This window comes from Ostrea edulis, chromosome 6, assembly GCF_947568905.1.
Source record: "Ostrea edulis chromosome 6, xbOstEdul1.1, whole genome shotgun sequence".
Classification (NCBI taxonomy): Eukaryota; Metazoa; Mollusca; class Bivalvia; order Ostreida; family Ostreidae; genus Ostrea; species Ostrea edulis.
Window position 1 is genome coordinate 40,033,909 of NC_079169.1, and position 18,902 is coordinate 40,052,810.

At 34.7% G+C, this 18,902-nt stretch overlaps 1 protein-coding gene across 1 annotated transcript in view; it reads left to right on the forward strand.

The window, feature by feature from the left end:
- Positions 1–5,422, forward strand: part of LOC125646538 (fibril-forming collagen alpha chain-like) — a 283,991-nt gene extending 278,569 nt beyond the window's left edge. Inside the window, exons 47-48 of the mRNA XM_048872886.2 lie at positions 693–914; positions 4,895–5,422. Of these exons, the coding sequence (XP_048728843.1) occupies positions 693–914; positions 4,895–5,041 (369 nt within the window). The 3' untranslated portion in view covers positions 5,042–5,422. The remainder of the gene's footprint in view (positions 1–692; positions 915–4,894) is intronic.
- Positions 5,423–18,902: the final 13,480 nt, after the last annotated feature.

Consider the following 18,902-nt stretch of genomic DNA (forward strand, 5'->3'; position numbering starts at 1 on the left):
TATAGATTCAATTAATTGTTATAAATCAAATGAACATCAGTTTTCTTCCATTATGATGCAATTGAATTTTCTTATCTAGAATGTCATTCATAGATTTTATAAGTATTTTAAGGAAATCCAAATATACGTATTTTTTCTGAAACAGTAGAACGAAAATCAGAAAGGAAAGCAGAAAATCAGTCTATATATGGTACTCCCAAACATATTGTTATCAGTCAATATATGGTACTCCCAAACGTATTGTTATCAGTCAATATATGGTATTCCCAAACGTATTGTTATCAGTCAATATATGGTACTCCCAAACGTATTGTTATCAGTCAATATATGGTACTTCCAAACATATTGTTATCAGTCAATATATGGTACTCCCATACGTATTGTTATCAGTCAATATATGGTACTCCCAAACGTATTGTTATCAGTCAATATATGGTACTCCCAAACGTATTGTTATCAGTCAATATATGGTACTCCCAAACGTATTGTTATCAGTCAATATATCGTACTCCCATACGTATTATTATCAGTCAATATATGGTACTTCCAAACGTATTGTTATCAGTCAATATATGGTACTCCCATACGTATTGTTATCAGTCAATATATGGTACTCCCAAACGTATTGTTATCGGAAGGATTACCAAGTGATATCTAAGACTTTAAGGCATTTGTTTTCATTTTCTTTTCAGATTCCATATCAAGCAAAAGTAGTACAAATTAAATTTCTCCAAAACTTGCACGATAAAGCGGATCAAGAGATCACTTACCACTGCAAAAACTCAGTGGCTTATAGTGACGGGCAGTCAAAAAGCAAAGATAAAGCGCTTCTCTTCACAACATTCAACGGTGACTGGCTTGGTGCAAACAATAAGAAAAAGTTTCGATACAAAGTTAAGAGTGATGGATGCCAGGTAAATACTTTATTAACTCCTAACAGTTGAGTAGCAATCATACTGCATCGCCCAAACTACAATATTTCTTTCCAATATTTGATTTTGCTGCATGTGTGAAAGCTTCTCAAGTTTTTGCATATGTATAAGTGTGTGTGTGTGTGTGTGTGTGTGTGTGTGTGTGTGTGTGTGAGAGAGAGAGAGAGAGCAGTTCAAAATTATCTTGAACACATTTACAAATCACAAGAAGGTAAGCAACTTAATCTAATTTGAATGAAAGGAGTGAAGGTGACGAACAGTGATCAATTTCGTAACTCCGATAAGCAATACAAAATAGAGAGTTTGGCAAACACGAAACCCTGAATGTACCATAGGTTGTTTTCAAAATAGCACAGACTGTAACAGTGATACTGAACTTGTCTCCAATGTGTAAACCAATATAGGATTGATGCACTTCTTTGTCCTCAACAATCACAAAATACACTCACTGTTCCATTTCATGATTCGTCTTTCGCATCTCGCTGGCGACACGTCTTTTCAATCCCCCTCCTTCACCAAAACTATATTTTACAATTGTCATGGAGCGATTGATGTTGCTCACATTTCATTTATGTTCTGAAGTCCTCCACAGTCATCACGCTAACGGAACTACATACAAAATGCGATATGTGGCTATTAAAACAAAGTACGTCGGACATAACTTAACAAAGCATGTGGTAGCTAATGTAATTAAAAATGAAAGTTTAACCTAACCTGACACAACACGTTTTAAACTAGGCTCAAAGTCATATAGCAAACCGACACAGTCATGTGTTCTCAACACATTGTTCCGCTGGCACAAAGTGCAAAGAATACTGTACATGTCATATTCGTGAATTCACAAATCACGTTGTTGGACCATCCCGCTGTGAGACTCTGCTATCAGAGCTAGCTGTCGCCCATCAAATCGTCATTGTGCCAGCACAGAATTTTTAATTGTTAAATAAAGCTCAGTGAGGATGACACAGAGCATTTAATTAATGGTATCTTTTATGTAATGCACAACTTACAGTTGCGTACAACAATTTACACACCACACCGTTCCGCAAATCAACAAAATACAACGTTGCGCTAGTACACTACAATACAACTCGCCGTTGTGCTACAACAAACTTACAAAACGCAAAGTCTGGTTGATAACTGTACACAACACATCACTACCATATATTTTGCAATAATCGTTTTCAACTCCTGTTTTACCAGCGACCCTTTCAACAACAAGGGGCTATTTCTTGGTAGCACGCCGTCGCTCAATACACCTCTCCTTTTAACTTCGAAACGCTGTCCCGCTGATACAAATTTACACAACACAATGTTGCGTATTCACACGACACTTTTTTAAATTGGCATAACTTTTGATAACGTTATAAAGTAAATTTTGCTTCTGAAAATACATTTGGGTATGAACTGAGAGGCTTGGTGTCTGCATACATCGTAATTTGCAGTTATGTATGCCGATGTGAAGTGTTGCTGTTCATACTTTCAACTTTCATTTCTTATAATTCTTTTCTGTTTTAAATTATGTCGACTATTCCCAGCCGTTAAAATAGACGTACTATATTTATCAAGATTCATACGCGCCTTTTTTCCCAACTACAAATCATTAATGAGGTAATGGCTATTACAGTAGGTAAAGATATCAAAGGCAAAACCATTGGAAATGTAAATATAAGTACATACTAATACGGAACCCAAGACGGTTACATCATAAAACCATTGGAAATGTAAATATAAGTACATACTAATACGGAACCCAAGACGGTTACATCATAAAACCATTGGAAATGTAAATATAAGTACATACTAATACGGAACCCAAGACGGTTACATCATAAAACCATTGGAAATGTAAATATAAGTACATACTAATACGGAACCCAAGACGGTTACATCATAAAACTAAATTCTCGGTAGCCATGCAATGCACAATCACTCCTGCGCAAACATAAGCTAAATGATTAAAAGTGATTTATGTAGATACATGTTACTATATTACGGACGCCTGTTGAGGCCAGTACATAGAAAGAACTTTCTTTTATTGCGTTTAAACGCAATCATCATCATTCATTGCGTTTAATTGCAAAAGATTGCATTTAAACGTAAACAACTTTGTGATTAAACGCAAAAGTTTGCGATTAAACGCAATGATTATTGAGTCTAAACGCAATAATCATTGCGTTTATTCGCAAACTTTTGCGTTTTGCGATTATACGCAATAAAATAAGGTTCTTTCTAAGTAATGGCCTCAGCAGGCTTCCCTACTGTGTTTACAAATGTCGAATTATGTCTTTTTTACAGATAGAATTCGAAATAGTATGTCTTTCTCACCGACGTTATATAGTAATCAAATTCCTATATAGGTGGACATATTGTATTAGTTCGTTCAAAACGTAGGCGGACATCTTGTGACACTTTGGGAAAAAAATGGGCGGACATATAGTGCAGGCGGACATATAGTGACTCTTTGAAAACAAATTGGGCGGGGCGGACATATTGTGCAGGCGGACATATAAGGACAGTTTGGTCCAAAATTGGGCGGACATATTGTGCAAGCGGACATATAAGGACTTAACAGTCATATAACACAGTTTACAAGCAACCAAATTATACGATTTGAAATTTACAGTCGTGCATGCATATCAATTAACCAATAATAGGATCATGGTATACGTAGTTATTCTATTGAGGACAACATCGAACACTATTATTTCGAATCTTCTGTGATATACATTTCTTACCTTAGAATGCAACGCATTCAAATGTGGATATGAAGCAAATGACGTTTTTGTGCCAGAAATATTCCAACAAAATATTGTAAATGTAAAACTTATACGGTACCAATTTTGATGCACCAGATGCGCATTTATGTATATATGTGGGGGGGGGGGGGGGGCACACATTTCTACCAACAACATGCAGGTTGTTTTTATTCAGATTATGTAATCATACAAGATAAATGTTTTAACATGTAAAAGAATTATGTAAAAAAAAATGTAAGGGTGTTGTCGGGTTTTTATTCTCCCTTCAAAGAAGAGCGGCATATTGCTTTGCACCTGTCGGTCGGTCGGTTGTTCGCTCAATATCTTGAGAAACATTCACTTGATCATAATGATATTTCATATGCGAGCTGGTTATGAGTAGAAAAGGACCCCTATTCTTTTTCAGGTCAAAAGGTCAAGGGTCAATCTAATCTGGACATAGGAATATACTGTCCGCTCAATATCTTGAGAACCCTTTGCTTGACAGACATCAAACTTGGTACACTGGTACATCCTAAATAGTAGATGACCCCTATTGATTTTGAGGTCATATGGTCAAATGTTAAGGGTCAAACTGGACATAGTAATATACTGTCCACTCAATATCCTGATAACCCTTTGCTTGACAGACATCACATGGTCAAAGGTCAGTGGTTGAACTGGACATAGTAATATAATTGTCTCTTATATTCTAAGAATTATTTGCTTGATTGACACCAAACTTGGTACACTGGTACAGCATAAGGAGTAGATGACCTCTAATGATTTTTAGGTCACATGGTCAATTCACTCTTGACATAGGAAGATATTTGTCTGCTCAATATTTTCAATTGATGATACTACTATGAATTAAATAATGTGTGTATAAACCTTTCAAATTTTACACCAGGGGAGGCATATGTGTTTTACAAACATCTCTTGGGTTTTTTTTTCTGCTCTCTGTAAGTATCACATTCTATAACAAATATCTTAAGATAACCATGGTCTTGAGATTGAATCTAAATATTACAGTGATGAATGTACATCTACACCCTTTATACTTATATATCATTAGTCTATAGTCTTGGAGTAAACATCAATCCGCATGTCACAAATACCCATGCAGCAGTAAGTAGTAATTAAGTGATCGTGCCTCTATCTTAAATGAATAACTAATTTTAATCAATGCATACTAACTTATTATTTTATTTTTCATTCTTTCAGATAAAAGATGGCTCATGGGGGAAAACGGTATTCGAAATTAAAACAAAGAAAACTACTAGACTACCGATTATGGATATTGGTATTAGTGATATAGGAGGAGAAGATCAAGCCTTCAAATTGGAAATCGGTCGTGTTTGCTTTTCATGAAACACTGGTGTATTCATATGTGTTATGATGTGTGGAGCGTTTTAAAATTGAATTTGGGTGGGAATGAGTGTATGTATTTGTGTACGTGTGTGTGTGTGTGTGTGTGTAGGTAAGTGTGTGGGTGTGTGATTTACGAGTGATGCCGAATAATAAAAAGTCACAGTTGGTATCAAGTCGTCATATACCAACTCTGGTTTGCCAAGATGCAGGTTACGCTGTTTCACTGATATATATGTGTGCAATGTTTTCAGGACTAATTATCATATTGAGAAGGAGGCTTTATATTTTGTTCACATTTCTATCTTGCCATTGTTCATTTGAATATTCTTTAAAATTGAAATATTTCATTTTAATAATAAACATATTGGGGGAAAAAAGAAAGTTCTTCTATTGTACCAACAGCATATAATTGATATCGTTTATATCAATACGGAATATCGGAACTATAAAAATTTGGAACTCTTCAGAAAAAGAAGTTATGAAAATTATGTGTCACTTTGGAACTCTTGTAAACAAATTAAAGATGGTTAAAGATGATTCAGTCATATCTGCTTGATTTGAAGGTTATTTTTCAGAATGTCGCAAGCGAATATCCTAGTACTAAAACTGCGAGTTATCAAATTAAATTTCTGATGTTTGGTAGCGGAAGACAACACAAGAAATCTGCAGTACCGTTTGTTTCCTCTTTACTCGTTGAGATTTTCTCGAGTCATTCTACCCACTGACTTGCAGGAAAATAATAACTTAAATAATCACATTTTATGCATCAATCTTCAGGCACTTACAACAGTGGGGAAGGAGGAATCTTCCCTTCGTTCCTTCCCTCACTTTTCTTGACATGTGACGTACTGATAGCGTTATCATCGCATTTTTACATGCAAAGATCAATTCATTAGCTAGTAACTGGTAAAAGACAGAAAAAGATGAAAAGATAATACCCGAGAGTGGACGGGTTTGGAGCTGAGCGACACCGTTAGGAAGGCAGAGGAACGAGAGGAATAACGAATGTTGTAGATACAGATAAATGCTGTAGATAGATAGCAGTCCCTGAAACGTTCTTCTTTCCCACTTGAACGGTGAGCGAATGGTTAACACACGGTGAACGAACGCAGAGCGAACGGTGAACGCAATTTGGTGAACGGTGAGCGAACGCAGAGCGCAAAGTGAACGGTGAACGAACGCGCTGAGCGCACGCTGAACGCAAAATGATCTATTTACTCGGAATGTTTCGGATTTTTCCCTGGGATTTTACTTATTTCATAATCAAGTAATAAAATACATGTACATGTATATTTCATCAATTAATAAAAAATTAAATAAACCGGAATCGTGATACAGCATATTATATTCAATGTAATATATTTCTGTACAAGTACCGAGTATACATGTATATAATTCTTGAAATTATCGCAAATTGTACATTAATACACGCAACAGTCATACACAAACAAAAGCAAATTCCGTATGTACAATGTGTATACCATTACATGTACATATACATTTAATGCATGGGTATAATATATAAACAATGCATCTGAAAAGGAAAACACTATAGTCTACATGTACATGTGTAGTGACATCCAGAATTAACAGGTGTTCATGTATGGCTTCAAACTTTACGAGCTCGATCGTTTGGGATACATGTAATTAACAAACACCCCCGAAAGGAATCAAGATAGATGCAGTAAAGAAACAATACGGACGGTATACCCTGTGTCAACACCTCAACACTACTAACAGTATTAAATACTCCTACTTACATTTTGTGTCATTCATTTGTCGCAGCTACATCGACCCGAGGAAATAATCAGTGCAAAACTTTCTATTTTTATTATTGATGTGACCATAGATTGCAGTTAGATTGTGCAATATTTGTATATAGTTGATGTAGATAAAACTGTTTATTATACTGAACTACAGTTGTACCCGTAGAATGTTTAAAGGCTAATGCAGAAACGTACCAGATAAACAATTACTTCTTTGCATTAGGGACAAATGTTACAAAAGTTTCAAATTTGGCAAGAGTAGTAAATATCAGTTTGTTGACAATGTCTTTCATAAATATAGGCGTAAAAATAGCTATATCAGTTTGACATTCTGACACGTTCATACGGTACAATGTACATTATGTAGCATCGTTTGTTTGTTTTTATTTTTCAAAGTAGGGGGGGGGATGACTTGTTTAAAACTCTTGTTAAGCAATGCAAAATAATTTGTGCCCGAACTTGTAAATGGTGAACACAAGGGAAGAGGTTATTCATTACCTGAAACTGCCTTATTTTTTGTACTTGGGTTAAATTCATAACGACAAGCTCTTATATTCGTCTCTCATATACAGAATTGTTTTTAACAAAAGCTCAAATGATTCTTTCGGAATTCACAGTGGATAATCCTGACATTTTGTACTTCAAAATTAAATTTCTGATATAGTAAGAAAGTATCCTTCCACTCTTACGCACACGTTCAATTTTCGTTTTCGCCTTGCTATCAAGATTGATCCTTTCACTTTGGTGTTCCGAATGACAATGAAAAGACTGAACGATGAACAAACGGTGAGCGCACGCTGAACGCTTTGTGAACGATAAACGAACGGTGAGCGCACGCTGAACGCAAAACTGAACGGAGAGCGCACGCTGAACGAACGGTGAGCGAACGGGAAAATGGTAAAGTAGAACGTTTCAGAGACTGTAGATAGATAGATCGATAGATAGAACTTTTTATAGTGGTAGTGAATGATAGTGGCAATGCAAGGTTGAACAGATAAAATTTAACTCATACTGAGTGTACTGAAAGGTACCACCCTTACGATTTTGGGGTTTGGACGGAACTGCTTTTCTTGCTAACCAAGAATTTTCATACAAATATAAATACTTTTTTCTTCGTATGCCTCCTCCCACCCTTCCAATTTCAAAACCCACCCTTAGTGCCTGTACTCACTATATCTGATAGTTACGTGTGATTGTTTGATGAAAAGTTATCCAAGTTAACACAGAAAACGAGATCTTGTTGGACATACGCAATATCAAAACCGTGACGGAATCGGGTACGAAGTAATGGTTCTGACATTCAGTTTTGAGACATGAAATGATTTTGATTTACATATTTCATCAAACATATGCCAGAAGTAGTGTTAATCAAATGTGAAAACAACTTCCAAAGAACTTAGAGTAAAATTGGAATCTCAAAACTGTTCTCAAATCAACAACATCAAAACGTATTGATTTTCAACACTTTACACAACCTTTCTTCCTCACGATAAATTAAAGATTAGACTTAAAAATTAATTTCCTAAACACCACTCTGATTCTATGCATAAGTATATTGATATTAAAAAGATGCTGGAGTTCCTCAATATTTGCGAAGTCTTTGGTGATGAGGTCTCCCAACAGTATGTAAGAAATCCCATGGGTATAAATTGTGCTCCTTTGTTAGCTAACCTTTTTTTATCATATGAAGCAGAATTTATTCAAAAGCTTCTACATGAAAACAAACAATCTCGCGCTGTGGCATTTAGATCTATCAACGACGTTTTATCTATTAACAATAATAATTTTCATTCACATCTCGATTCGATATATCCCAGTGAACTCGAAATAAAATAGACACCACAAAATCTTCGTACTTAGATATTTCATTGAACATAGATGTTAACCGCAAACTAACAATTCAACTTTATGACAAACAGGATAACTTCAGCTAACTTCGTCAACTTCCCATGTCTATATAGCAATATTCCATTACAACTGCATACGACGTTTTTGTCTCAACTGATTCGATACGCAAGAGTTTGATCAGCGTATGATCAGTTTTTAAATCGAGGCAGGTTACTGACAAACAAATTGATGTTACAGCGGTATAGACAATCTCGTTAAAAGTCTATTTTGCAAATTCTGTGGTCGTTATAAAGATCTAGTTGCTAATACAACCTGTTATTTAGGTCAACTGCTGTCTGACGTGTTTCATACCAATTGTTAGGTTGTTCTTTACATTATGAATTTGACTACAGATTACTCCGTTCAATGGCGGATGTGACCGGTCGACAGGGGATGCTTACTACTCTTGGACACCTGATCCCACCTCTGGTATATCCAGGATTCCGTGTTTGTTCAACTCTTAATTTCGTATTCCTTATGGGAGTTATGAGATTGATCAATGTTCTTTATCTTCACCTTTCCATTATTTCTTTCTTTCTTATTTCACTTTGGGGTATGATATCTCAGAAATATTTGGTTTTATCTCTACTACTGACGTTAAATCCAGAACATTTCAAATGTACACGGTAAACACGATAACGGAAAATCCCAAATATACAAAACCTGACAAAGCAAACTATGATACGATGAATAGAAACCCTAATAACTGAAATGTCAAGAATAGTATTGTAGGTACTGTACACAGCGCATCTGCAATACAATTAGCCCTTCAAGCGTAAAAGATTGGAAATATGATAAACCTCCTTCCCAACTTCTCGTGGAATCATATCGCCGTAATGACATTCCATAATTCTCAACAGTTTTTGAAAAATGAAATATTTGAAGAAAAAAATATCGACTTTCTTTTATCGATAGCTAGTCGCCTGGCTCGAACAACAACACACATAAGCAGCATATTGTTGTCTGGCCAGAACAAATAACATTCAGAGTGACTTCCAACGTCGACCAAATTGAAAGACTTGAACTAACTTGATTGCTGTTCCTTCAGGATTTGAAAACTCCCAGTAACAGGCCTTGTAACAGGAAAGTCGTGTTTTCGAGCCCCTCTCATGCCAGGGTGTCAAACCTTAGACGTATACATGAGTAGTGATGTTCCATCACCAAACACTCGGCATTTAAACGTGAGAATCACGGGTCTTTCGCATATTACCTTAAAAACGGAGCTCCCATGTGGCAATAGGCGTTCAAATGAGGCTTTTGAAACCCTTGCAACATCAACTTAATTATCAGTAGCTTGCATCGATTTATAAATTAATTATACGCAGAACATGCTCTCGCGTATCAAATCCGTTGATTGATTGATTGTATATTGTTTAACGTCCCTCTCGAGAATATTTCACTCATATGGAGACGTCACCATTACCGGTGAAGACGTAAACACCACATGCATGTGATGATACATGAATAAGGAAAGTTGAAGATGTTTGTCATAAGGTGCGTTTGTTAGTTTGCCGTTAACATTAGTGTTCAATATAATATTTAAGGAATGTTGCTAATTTTGACCTATGTTATACGATATAATGTAACTTGGTGCAGTTTACGCTTTATAATCCGCGAAGCGGATTGTAAGAAGCGTAAACTGCACCAACTTACATTACATCGAATAATATGCATGTAGGTCAAAAATTAGCTTCATTCCTTATAATTTAATATAAAAAGACAAAACTACACTGCACAAGTCTTCATTTATACAAAAAAAAAATAAACAAACACTGAGAAATAGAAATTGCTTGCATCGCGCAAGGATTCACTTAGCAACAGACTTGAGAAAACGTCGACTGAGAAAACCGCCATCTTGGTTCTATGCATAACCGGAGCATGTACATGTACTTTATAAATCAAATTTGAAAACGCAAGTGGTGTTTTCAACTACTCCTGATATGTAGGCCCAATGTTTACTACACAGCGTAAGATCGACTTTTGAGTCGCTCCGACAGTTTTTAAATATCTAAACCTGACATCTCATAAAGTACGTTATGCACCAGAAAATGCTACGTGATTGGCGGTAGTTTCACTTTAGGAAAGTTTTAAAAACTAAATTATAACTTACTATAGCATGCAGCATCGTCGTCAGTTAAATCAAACACAGTATAATGTAAACAATCACACAATGCGATTCACATGAGAGTCGATGTGGCATGACGTCACTTGGTACATTTTGTAAGAGATGACGCATTTTATGCTTTGATAGGCGAATCAAACAATACCACAAGTGAAAATGTATTTTATTATGAAACAGCAAAAGTTGCAAGCACTTGATATGCCATTATTTCACACATGATATTGGTGCAGTAGAGATAGTATCGAGTTTTTACCGTTAATGTTTTGTGTAGTTCAGAAGTAAAAGAAAAACATATATATGTACACCTTGTTTGACATCGAGAAAAATAGTCATATAAAATGTATGTTATTGTGCACGTTTTCTTCCGTTGATTTTAAATTTCATAGAAGGCCTATAACGTAACGGTGCTGTGATGTAAAACAAATTTCAAGTAGTGTCATCTTGGGTTACAAGGGGGCGTGTTCCCATAGCAAGTTACATAATACAATATAAAATGAATACATTTCAGTGTGCTCAGCCAATAAAATTGCGTGTTACAAATAAAATTAAATCATTCAAATATAAATCAGAAATGGAAGACTGTGTGGTATCTTTTATTTCGAGTTCACTAGGATATATCGAATTGAAATATGAATGAAAATGAATGTTAATAGATCAAACATCTGACAGGTTGAAGGCCACAGCAAGATTTTTTTCTCGTGTAGAAGGTTTTGTATAAATGCTGCCTCATAAGAATATAAAAAGATGACAGCTAATAATGGAACACAATTTGTGCCCATGGCAATTCTAAGATCTGATCAACAAAGACCACGTAGATTTCGTTAATGAGGAACTTTGGTACCCTTTTAATATCAAATTCAGAGTAGAATCAGAGTGGTGTTTATCAAAATATTTTTTTTAATGACTGATCATAACATATGAATATTTCCGTACATATGATGTAATAAGACTATTTTTGTATTCATTATGAGGAACGGTCGTGTAAAGTGATGCTGTAGATTTTGGAAGTGTTGCAATTTCAAATTTATTAAAACTTCTTTGGAATGTTTTATTAGAATCCACATTTGATTTACAATAGGGAAGAACATTTAGTGGATACAGTAGTGTATCTCTCTAACGGGTTTTCTGACGTTTTGGAATCTAGTATAGGTTTGGTAACTCATATTAAATCATCCAATTGATGGGGATATCAAATTCTTTAAAACTGAAGCAGGATTTTGAAAACAATCGTTTTTGAAAAGGGAATACGGAGTTGGATTACCAAAAGTTGAATTAAAGCAAATTTCGCTTGAAATATGGTTGTCATGATGCTTATAGGCCTTACAAACAAAGACAACGTTCTGACAAGTTTTTTCAGCTAGGAACAATACATATTCCTCATGTAACCTATCTAATTCTCTCACTAACACAAAAGGATAGATGGTACGCACTTTTGTGTTTAATGCGAGACTTTTATATTCTTCTTAAGACTTTTATCCATACTGACAAGTTCTTCCTTTTCATATTTAGCCCGTCACGTCATTGTCAACTATATCGACCTCACCAGTAATGGCATGTCCAGCTGGATTATAGTTGAAAGAAGAACAAGAACATGAAGGAGGATTTTGTATAAGATGGTCTATATCTAGGCACTGCAAAGTAAAGTTAGATGTAGTTCCGGCCAAAAAACTTAAACTAGCTAACGTTTGATCAAAGTCTCACTTTTTCATTACCTTTCTTTAATAAAAGTGAGACTTAATCAAAAGTGAGCTTCTCTTCTTTATAACCCTGGATACTAGTTCCAGGAAAGTATTTCCTCATCTGGTCGTCACTGGAAGTGAAGAAAAGAAACGTCAAATTTCAAATTTATGTTTTTGAAACAAATCTTGCATAGATTAATACAGTCTCTTTAGGCGTTTCAGAATATGTTAGACTTACCGGAAGTTTAACCAGCAACTTCCGGTTTTTAGAGAAAAACTTCGAAAAATTGGTTTTTGTTTGTCTTCGTATTGATCAAGGTTTTAATACGATATTTACAGATATTATTGACATTATCCATCTTTAAGATACCCTTTCATATTATTTCAAAATTCACTTCCGGTCGCGAGTTACGGCCGAATTTCCGTTTTGCAAATGACATTTTGTCAGGGCGTTTTCTCATAAACAGTTAAAAATTGAGTCTTGAAACTTTCAGGGATGATAGATGGTGACTTGTAGCTCTGTAATAAGGTTTCTTATTGCCATCTGTCACTTCCGGCCGTCACCGAAAGTGAAGAAAAGAAACGTCAAATTTCAAAATTTTGCTTTTGAAACAAAACTTGCATAGATTAATTAGGTCTGTTTTGGCGTTTCAGAAAATGTTAGACTCGCCGGAAGTTTAACCAGCAACTTCCGGTTTTTAGAGAAAAACTTCGAAAAATTGGTCTTTTTTTTGTTCTCATATATCTCGCCTATTGATCATTTTTTAAATACGATATTTACAGATATTATTGACATTATTCATGTCTAAGATACTTTTTAATACTATTTCAAAATTCACTTCCGGTCACGGGTTAGGGCCGAATTTCCGCTCTTCAAGTGACATTTTGTCCGGGCGTCTTGAAACTTTCAGGAATGATAGATATTGACGTTTAACTCTGTAATAAGGTTTATCATTGTCATCCGTCACTTCCGGCCGTCATCGGAAGTGAACAAAAGAAACATCAAATTTCAAAGTTATGCTTTTGAAACAAAACTTGCATTGATTAATTAGGTCTCTTTCGGAGTTTCAGAAAATGTTGAACTTACTGGAAGTTTAACCAGCAACTTCCGGCTTTTAGAGAAAAACTTGGAAGAATTGGTCTTTCTTTGCTATCCTATCTCTCGCTTATAAATCAAGTGTTTGATATGATTTTCGCATATATAATTGACATTATCCATCTTTAGAGTATAGTGAATTATTTTTTTTTTTAAATTCACTTCCATTCGTTAAATATCTACGATTTCCGGGTATTTTTCTCCATGCGTTTTCTCATAAATAATCAAAGATTGAGTCTTGAAACTTTGAGGAATGTTAGATGGTGACTTGTAGATGTGACATACGTGTTTCATTTTTCTTGCTGTCACTTCCGTCATCCGCCGGAAGTACCATAAAAATATGTAATTTTTCTTTTTTTTGAAATTCTAATGCTCATTACATTATTTAAAAGAGTGTAATAAGTCATACCATTTCCACCGGAGGTTGGTTGTTCGAAACCGCAAGTTGTCCAAAAACTCAGTATTTTTCATAGAAATTTTTAGTGTGGGTTCCTACGCGGTCCACTTGGAATTTTTAGTCGTTTTATGGACTCCCGAGATACTCGAAAGTGAATAAAACAAAACCGAAATTGTTTATAATTGATAAATCACGTCTTACATGTACGTGTTTATTTCTTTCATGTATAGTCGTTTTTCACTAATTGAATTATCCCAGTCAAGATCCTATCTCATCAGAAATTGGACGGAAGACCTATTCGTTGCTCGCAACGAGATCATTTCTAGTAATTATTTTTATTCTTTTTTTTTCCTTACCGATTTTGTACAGAGCAATTCTCAGAGATGGCTTGATCGATTTGCTTCAAATGTTTCAGGGTTGATGCGTTGCAATCTGAAGTTTATATTTCCATTTCGATTTTTGAAAATGCACTTCCGGTCGCAAGTTACGTCCGATTTTCCGTTTTTAAAATTACATTTTGTCCATACATTTTTTCATAAACGGTTACAGATTGGGTCTTGAAACTTACAGGGATCATAGATGGTGATCTGTAGCTCTCTAATAAGGTTTATCATTGCGATCCGTCACTTCCAGCCGTCACCGGATGTGAACAAAATAAATATCAAATTTCAAATTTATGCTTTTGAAACAAAACTTGCATAGATGTATTAGGTCTCTTTCGGCGTTTCAGAAAATGTTAGACTTACCGGAAGTTTAACCAGCAATTTCAGGTTTGTAGAGAAAAACTTCGAAAAATTGGTCTTTCTTTATCATCGTATATCTCGTTTATTTATAAACTTTTTAATACGATATCTACAGATTTTATTTATAGTTTCCATCTCTAGGGTACCCTTTATTACTTTTTAAAAATTCACTTCTGGTCGTTCGTTAGGGCCAAATTTCAGTTTTTCAAATGACATTTTCTCCGGGCTTTTTCTCATAAACGGTTGAAGATTGAGTCTTGAAACTTTCAGGGATGAGAGATGGTGACTTGTAGCTTTGTAATAAGTTTTACCATTGCGATCTGTCACTTCCGGCCGTCACCGGAAGTGAACAAAGGAAACGTCAAATTTCAAATTTATGGTTTTGAAACAAAACTTGCATAGATGAATTAGGTCTCTTTCGGCGTTTCAGAAAATATTAGACTTACTGGAAGTTTAACCAGCAACTTCCGGTTTTTAGAGAAAAACTTAGAAAAGTTGGTTTGTCTTTGTCCTCGTATATATCGCTTATTTATCAAGTTTATAATAAATTGTTTACATATATAATTGACATTATCAATCTTTAGAGTATCTTTTAATACTATTTCAAAATTCACTTCCTGTCGCAAGATAGGGCCGAATTTTCGTTTTTCAAATGACATTTTGTCCAGCCATTTTCTAATAAACGTCTAAAGATTGAGTCTTGAAACTTTCGGGGATGATTGGTGGTGACTTGTAGATTTGAAATAAGATTTATCATTGTCATCCGTCAATTCCGGCCGCCACCGAAAGTGAACGAAAGAAACGTGAAATATCAAATTTACGCTTGAGAAACAAAATGTGCATGGAATAATTAAGTGTCTTTTGGAGTTTCAGAAAATGTTACACTTACCGGAAGTATAAACAACAACTTCCGGTTTTTAGAGAAAAACTTTGAAAAATTGTTTTTTCTTTGCTATCATATCTCTCGCTTATAAATCAATTGTTTGATATAATTTTCACATATATAATTGATATTATCCATCTTCAGAGTAAAGTGAATTATTGTTTTTTTTTCAAAATTCACCTCCGTTCGTTAAATATCTACGATTTCCGGTTTTTTTTTTCTCCAGGCGTTTTCTCATAAATAATCAATGATTGAGTCCTGAAACTTTCAGGAATGTTAGATGGTGACTGGTAGATGTGAAATACATGTTTCAATTTTGTTGCCGTCACTTCCGTCATCCACCAGAAGTACCTTAAAAATATGAAAGTTTTCATTTTTTTTTATTCTAATGCTCATAACGTTATTAAATAAAATGTAATAGGTAATACCATTTCCACCGGAAGTTGGTTGTTCGAAACCGGAAGTTGTTCGAAAACTTAGTATTTTTCACGGAAAGTTTCAGTGTGGGGTCCTACGCGATCCATTTGGGATTTTTAGTCGTTTTATGGACTCCTGAGATACTCGAAAGTGAATAAAATACAACCAAAATTGTTTATAATTGATAAATCGTGTCTTACTTGTACGTGTTTATTTCTTTCATGTATAGTCGTTCTTCACTATTTGAATTCTTCCAGTTAAGATCCTATCTCATCAAAAATTGGACGGAAGACCTATTCGTTGCTCACAACGAGATCATTAAGGTCTTCCGTCTCAACGGAAGACCTTATAGTGATTCTTATGTTTCTTTTCCTCTATTATTATTATTAGGGTTTTCCACCTTTCTGTGGAAAGTCCTATTGTTATTGTTCTGTTTATTATTAGGGCTTTCCACCTTTCAGTGGAAAGTCCTATTGTTATTGTTCTGTTTATTAGGTCTTTCCACCTTTCTGTGGAAAGAGCTATTGATATTCTTCTGTTTATTATTATTATTATTATTATTATTTTTCCTCCCCGTGATTTTGAGTTTCAAGATTTATCGAAAAGATTTATAGTCCATAAGAATGTACTCCTTAAAAGATTTTGGCAGTTCACCCTGCGTATATGAACTTTGACCCCTCAAGGAGTTACTGCCCCTTTTGCAATAAAAGCTTGTTATCGCTACTCCTCCGAAATCGTACACCATAAAGATACCAAACCTTCACCAATGTCTTCGACTAGTCAAGGAGACTCTTCAATCTATTCATTGCGAAATGATTCTTCGACCCCTTTTATGAGTTATTGCCCCTGAAAGTTTTTGATTTTTACAAATAATTGAAAAAATTTAAAACCATTTATCCTAGAGACATGGGACTAACTGCATTAGAATCTTCATCCTTTGACCTTTTGATTTATATCAAGGTCAAAGGTCAAGGTCATTCAAAATATGAGAAATTTAGCTCTTTTTATATCTCTTTTGTCTTTCAACATATACTACATATCATTGCATCTTTAGTATGTCCTTTTAAATCTATTTTAAAGATTTAATTCCTGTACCCTAAGATTGACCCCTTTAAAAGTTATTCCCCTTTACAGTATTAACCTTGTTATCGCTACTCCTCTGAAACCATAGACCGTAGAGACACCAAACCTTCACCAATGTCTTCAACTATTCAAGGAGACTCTTCAATTTATTCATTGCGAAAATATTCTTCGACCCCTCTTATGAGTTATTGCCCCTGAAAGTTTTTGATTTTTACAAATAATTAAAAAAAAATTAAAACCATTTATCCTAGAGACATGGGACCAACTGCATTAGAATCTCCATTCTTTGACCTTTTAATTTATGTCAAGGTCAAAGGTCAAGGTCATTCAAAATATGAGAAATTTAGCTCTTTTTAGATCTCTTTTGTCTTTCAACATATACTACATATAATTGAATCTTTAGTATGTCCTTTTAAATCCATTTTAAAAATTTGATACCTGTACCCTAAGACTGACCCCTTTAAAAGTTATTGCCCCTTACATTATTAACCTTGTTATCGCTACCCCTTTGAAACCATAGACCATAGAGACACCAAACCTTCACCAATGTCTTCGGTTTCTCAAAGCACAACTTCAACATATTCAGTGTGAAAGGATCCGCTGACCCCTTATATGAGTTATTGCCCTTTTATGTGTTTGTGCTAATCGTTAACTTTTAAACGGATAATCATAGAAACATGAGACCAACTGCAATGTGATCATTGACCTTTGACCCTGAATATTAGGTAAAGGTCAAAGGTCAAAGTTACTTCAAATATTGAGAATTTAGCTCTTTTTATATCTCTTTTGTCTTTCAACATACATCATTTTTCATTGCATCATTAGTATGTTCTTTTAAAACCAATTAAAACATCTTTCTTGGCCCTTAAGCCGGGCTCCTTGAAAAATTATTACCCATCTTACAAATAAAGCTTGTTATCACTAGTCCTTCGAAACCGTTAACCCTGGAGATACCAAACCTTAATCATTAAATATTTTGTACTGATTTAGTAGACTCTTCAATCTATTCAGTGCGAAAAGATTCACCAACCCCTTTAAATAGTTATGGCCCCTGAAAGTTTTCCAAGTTTACATTGACTTGAAAGTTTTTTGGCCTCATTTGACCTACTGAAGAATGGATCAAGATTGAAGGTCAAGAAACAAATCCAGAAAAGGTGGAAAGACCTCTAATTGTTCGCGAACAATTAGGATTACTAGTTATTATTATTATTATTAGGTCTTTCCACCTTTCTCTGGAAAGACCTATTGATATTCTTCTGTTTATTATTAGGTCTTTCCACCTTTCTGTGGAAAGAGCTATTGATATTCTTCTGTTTATTATTATTATTATTATTATTATTATTATTATTATTATTTTTCCTCCCCGTGATTTTGAGTTTCAAGATTTATCGAAAAGATTTATAGTCCATAAGAATATACTCCTTAAAAGATTTTGGCAGTTCACCCTGCGTATATGAACTTTGACCCCTCAAGGAGTTATTGCCCCTTTTGCAATAAAAGCTTGTTATCGCTACTCCTCCGAAACTGTACACCGTAAAGATACCAAACCTTCACTAATGTCTTCGACTAGTCAAGGAGACTCTTCAATCTATTCATTGCGAAATGATTCTTCGACCCCTTTTATGAGTTATTGCCCCTGAAAGTTTTTGATTTTTACAAATAATTGAAAAAATTTAAAACCATTTATCCTAGAGACATGGGACTAACTGCATTAGAATCTTCATCCTTTGACCTTTTGATTTATATCAAGGTCAAAGGTCAAGGTCATTCAAAATATGAGAAATTTAG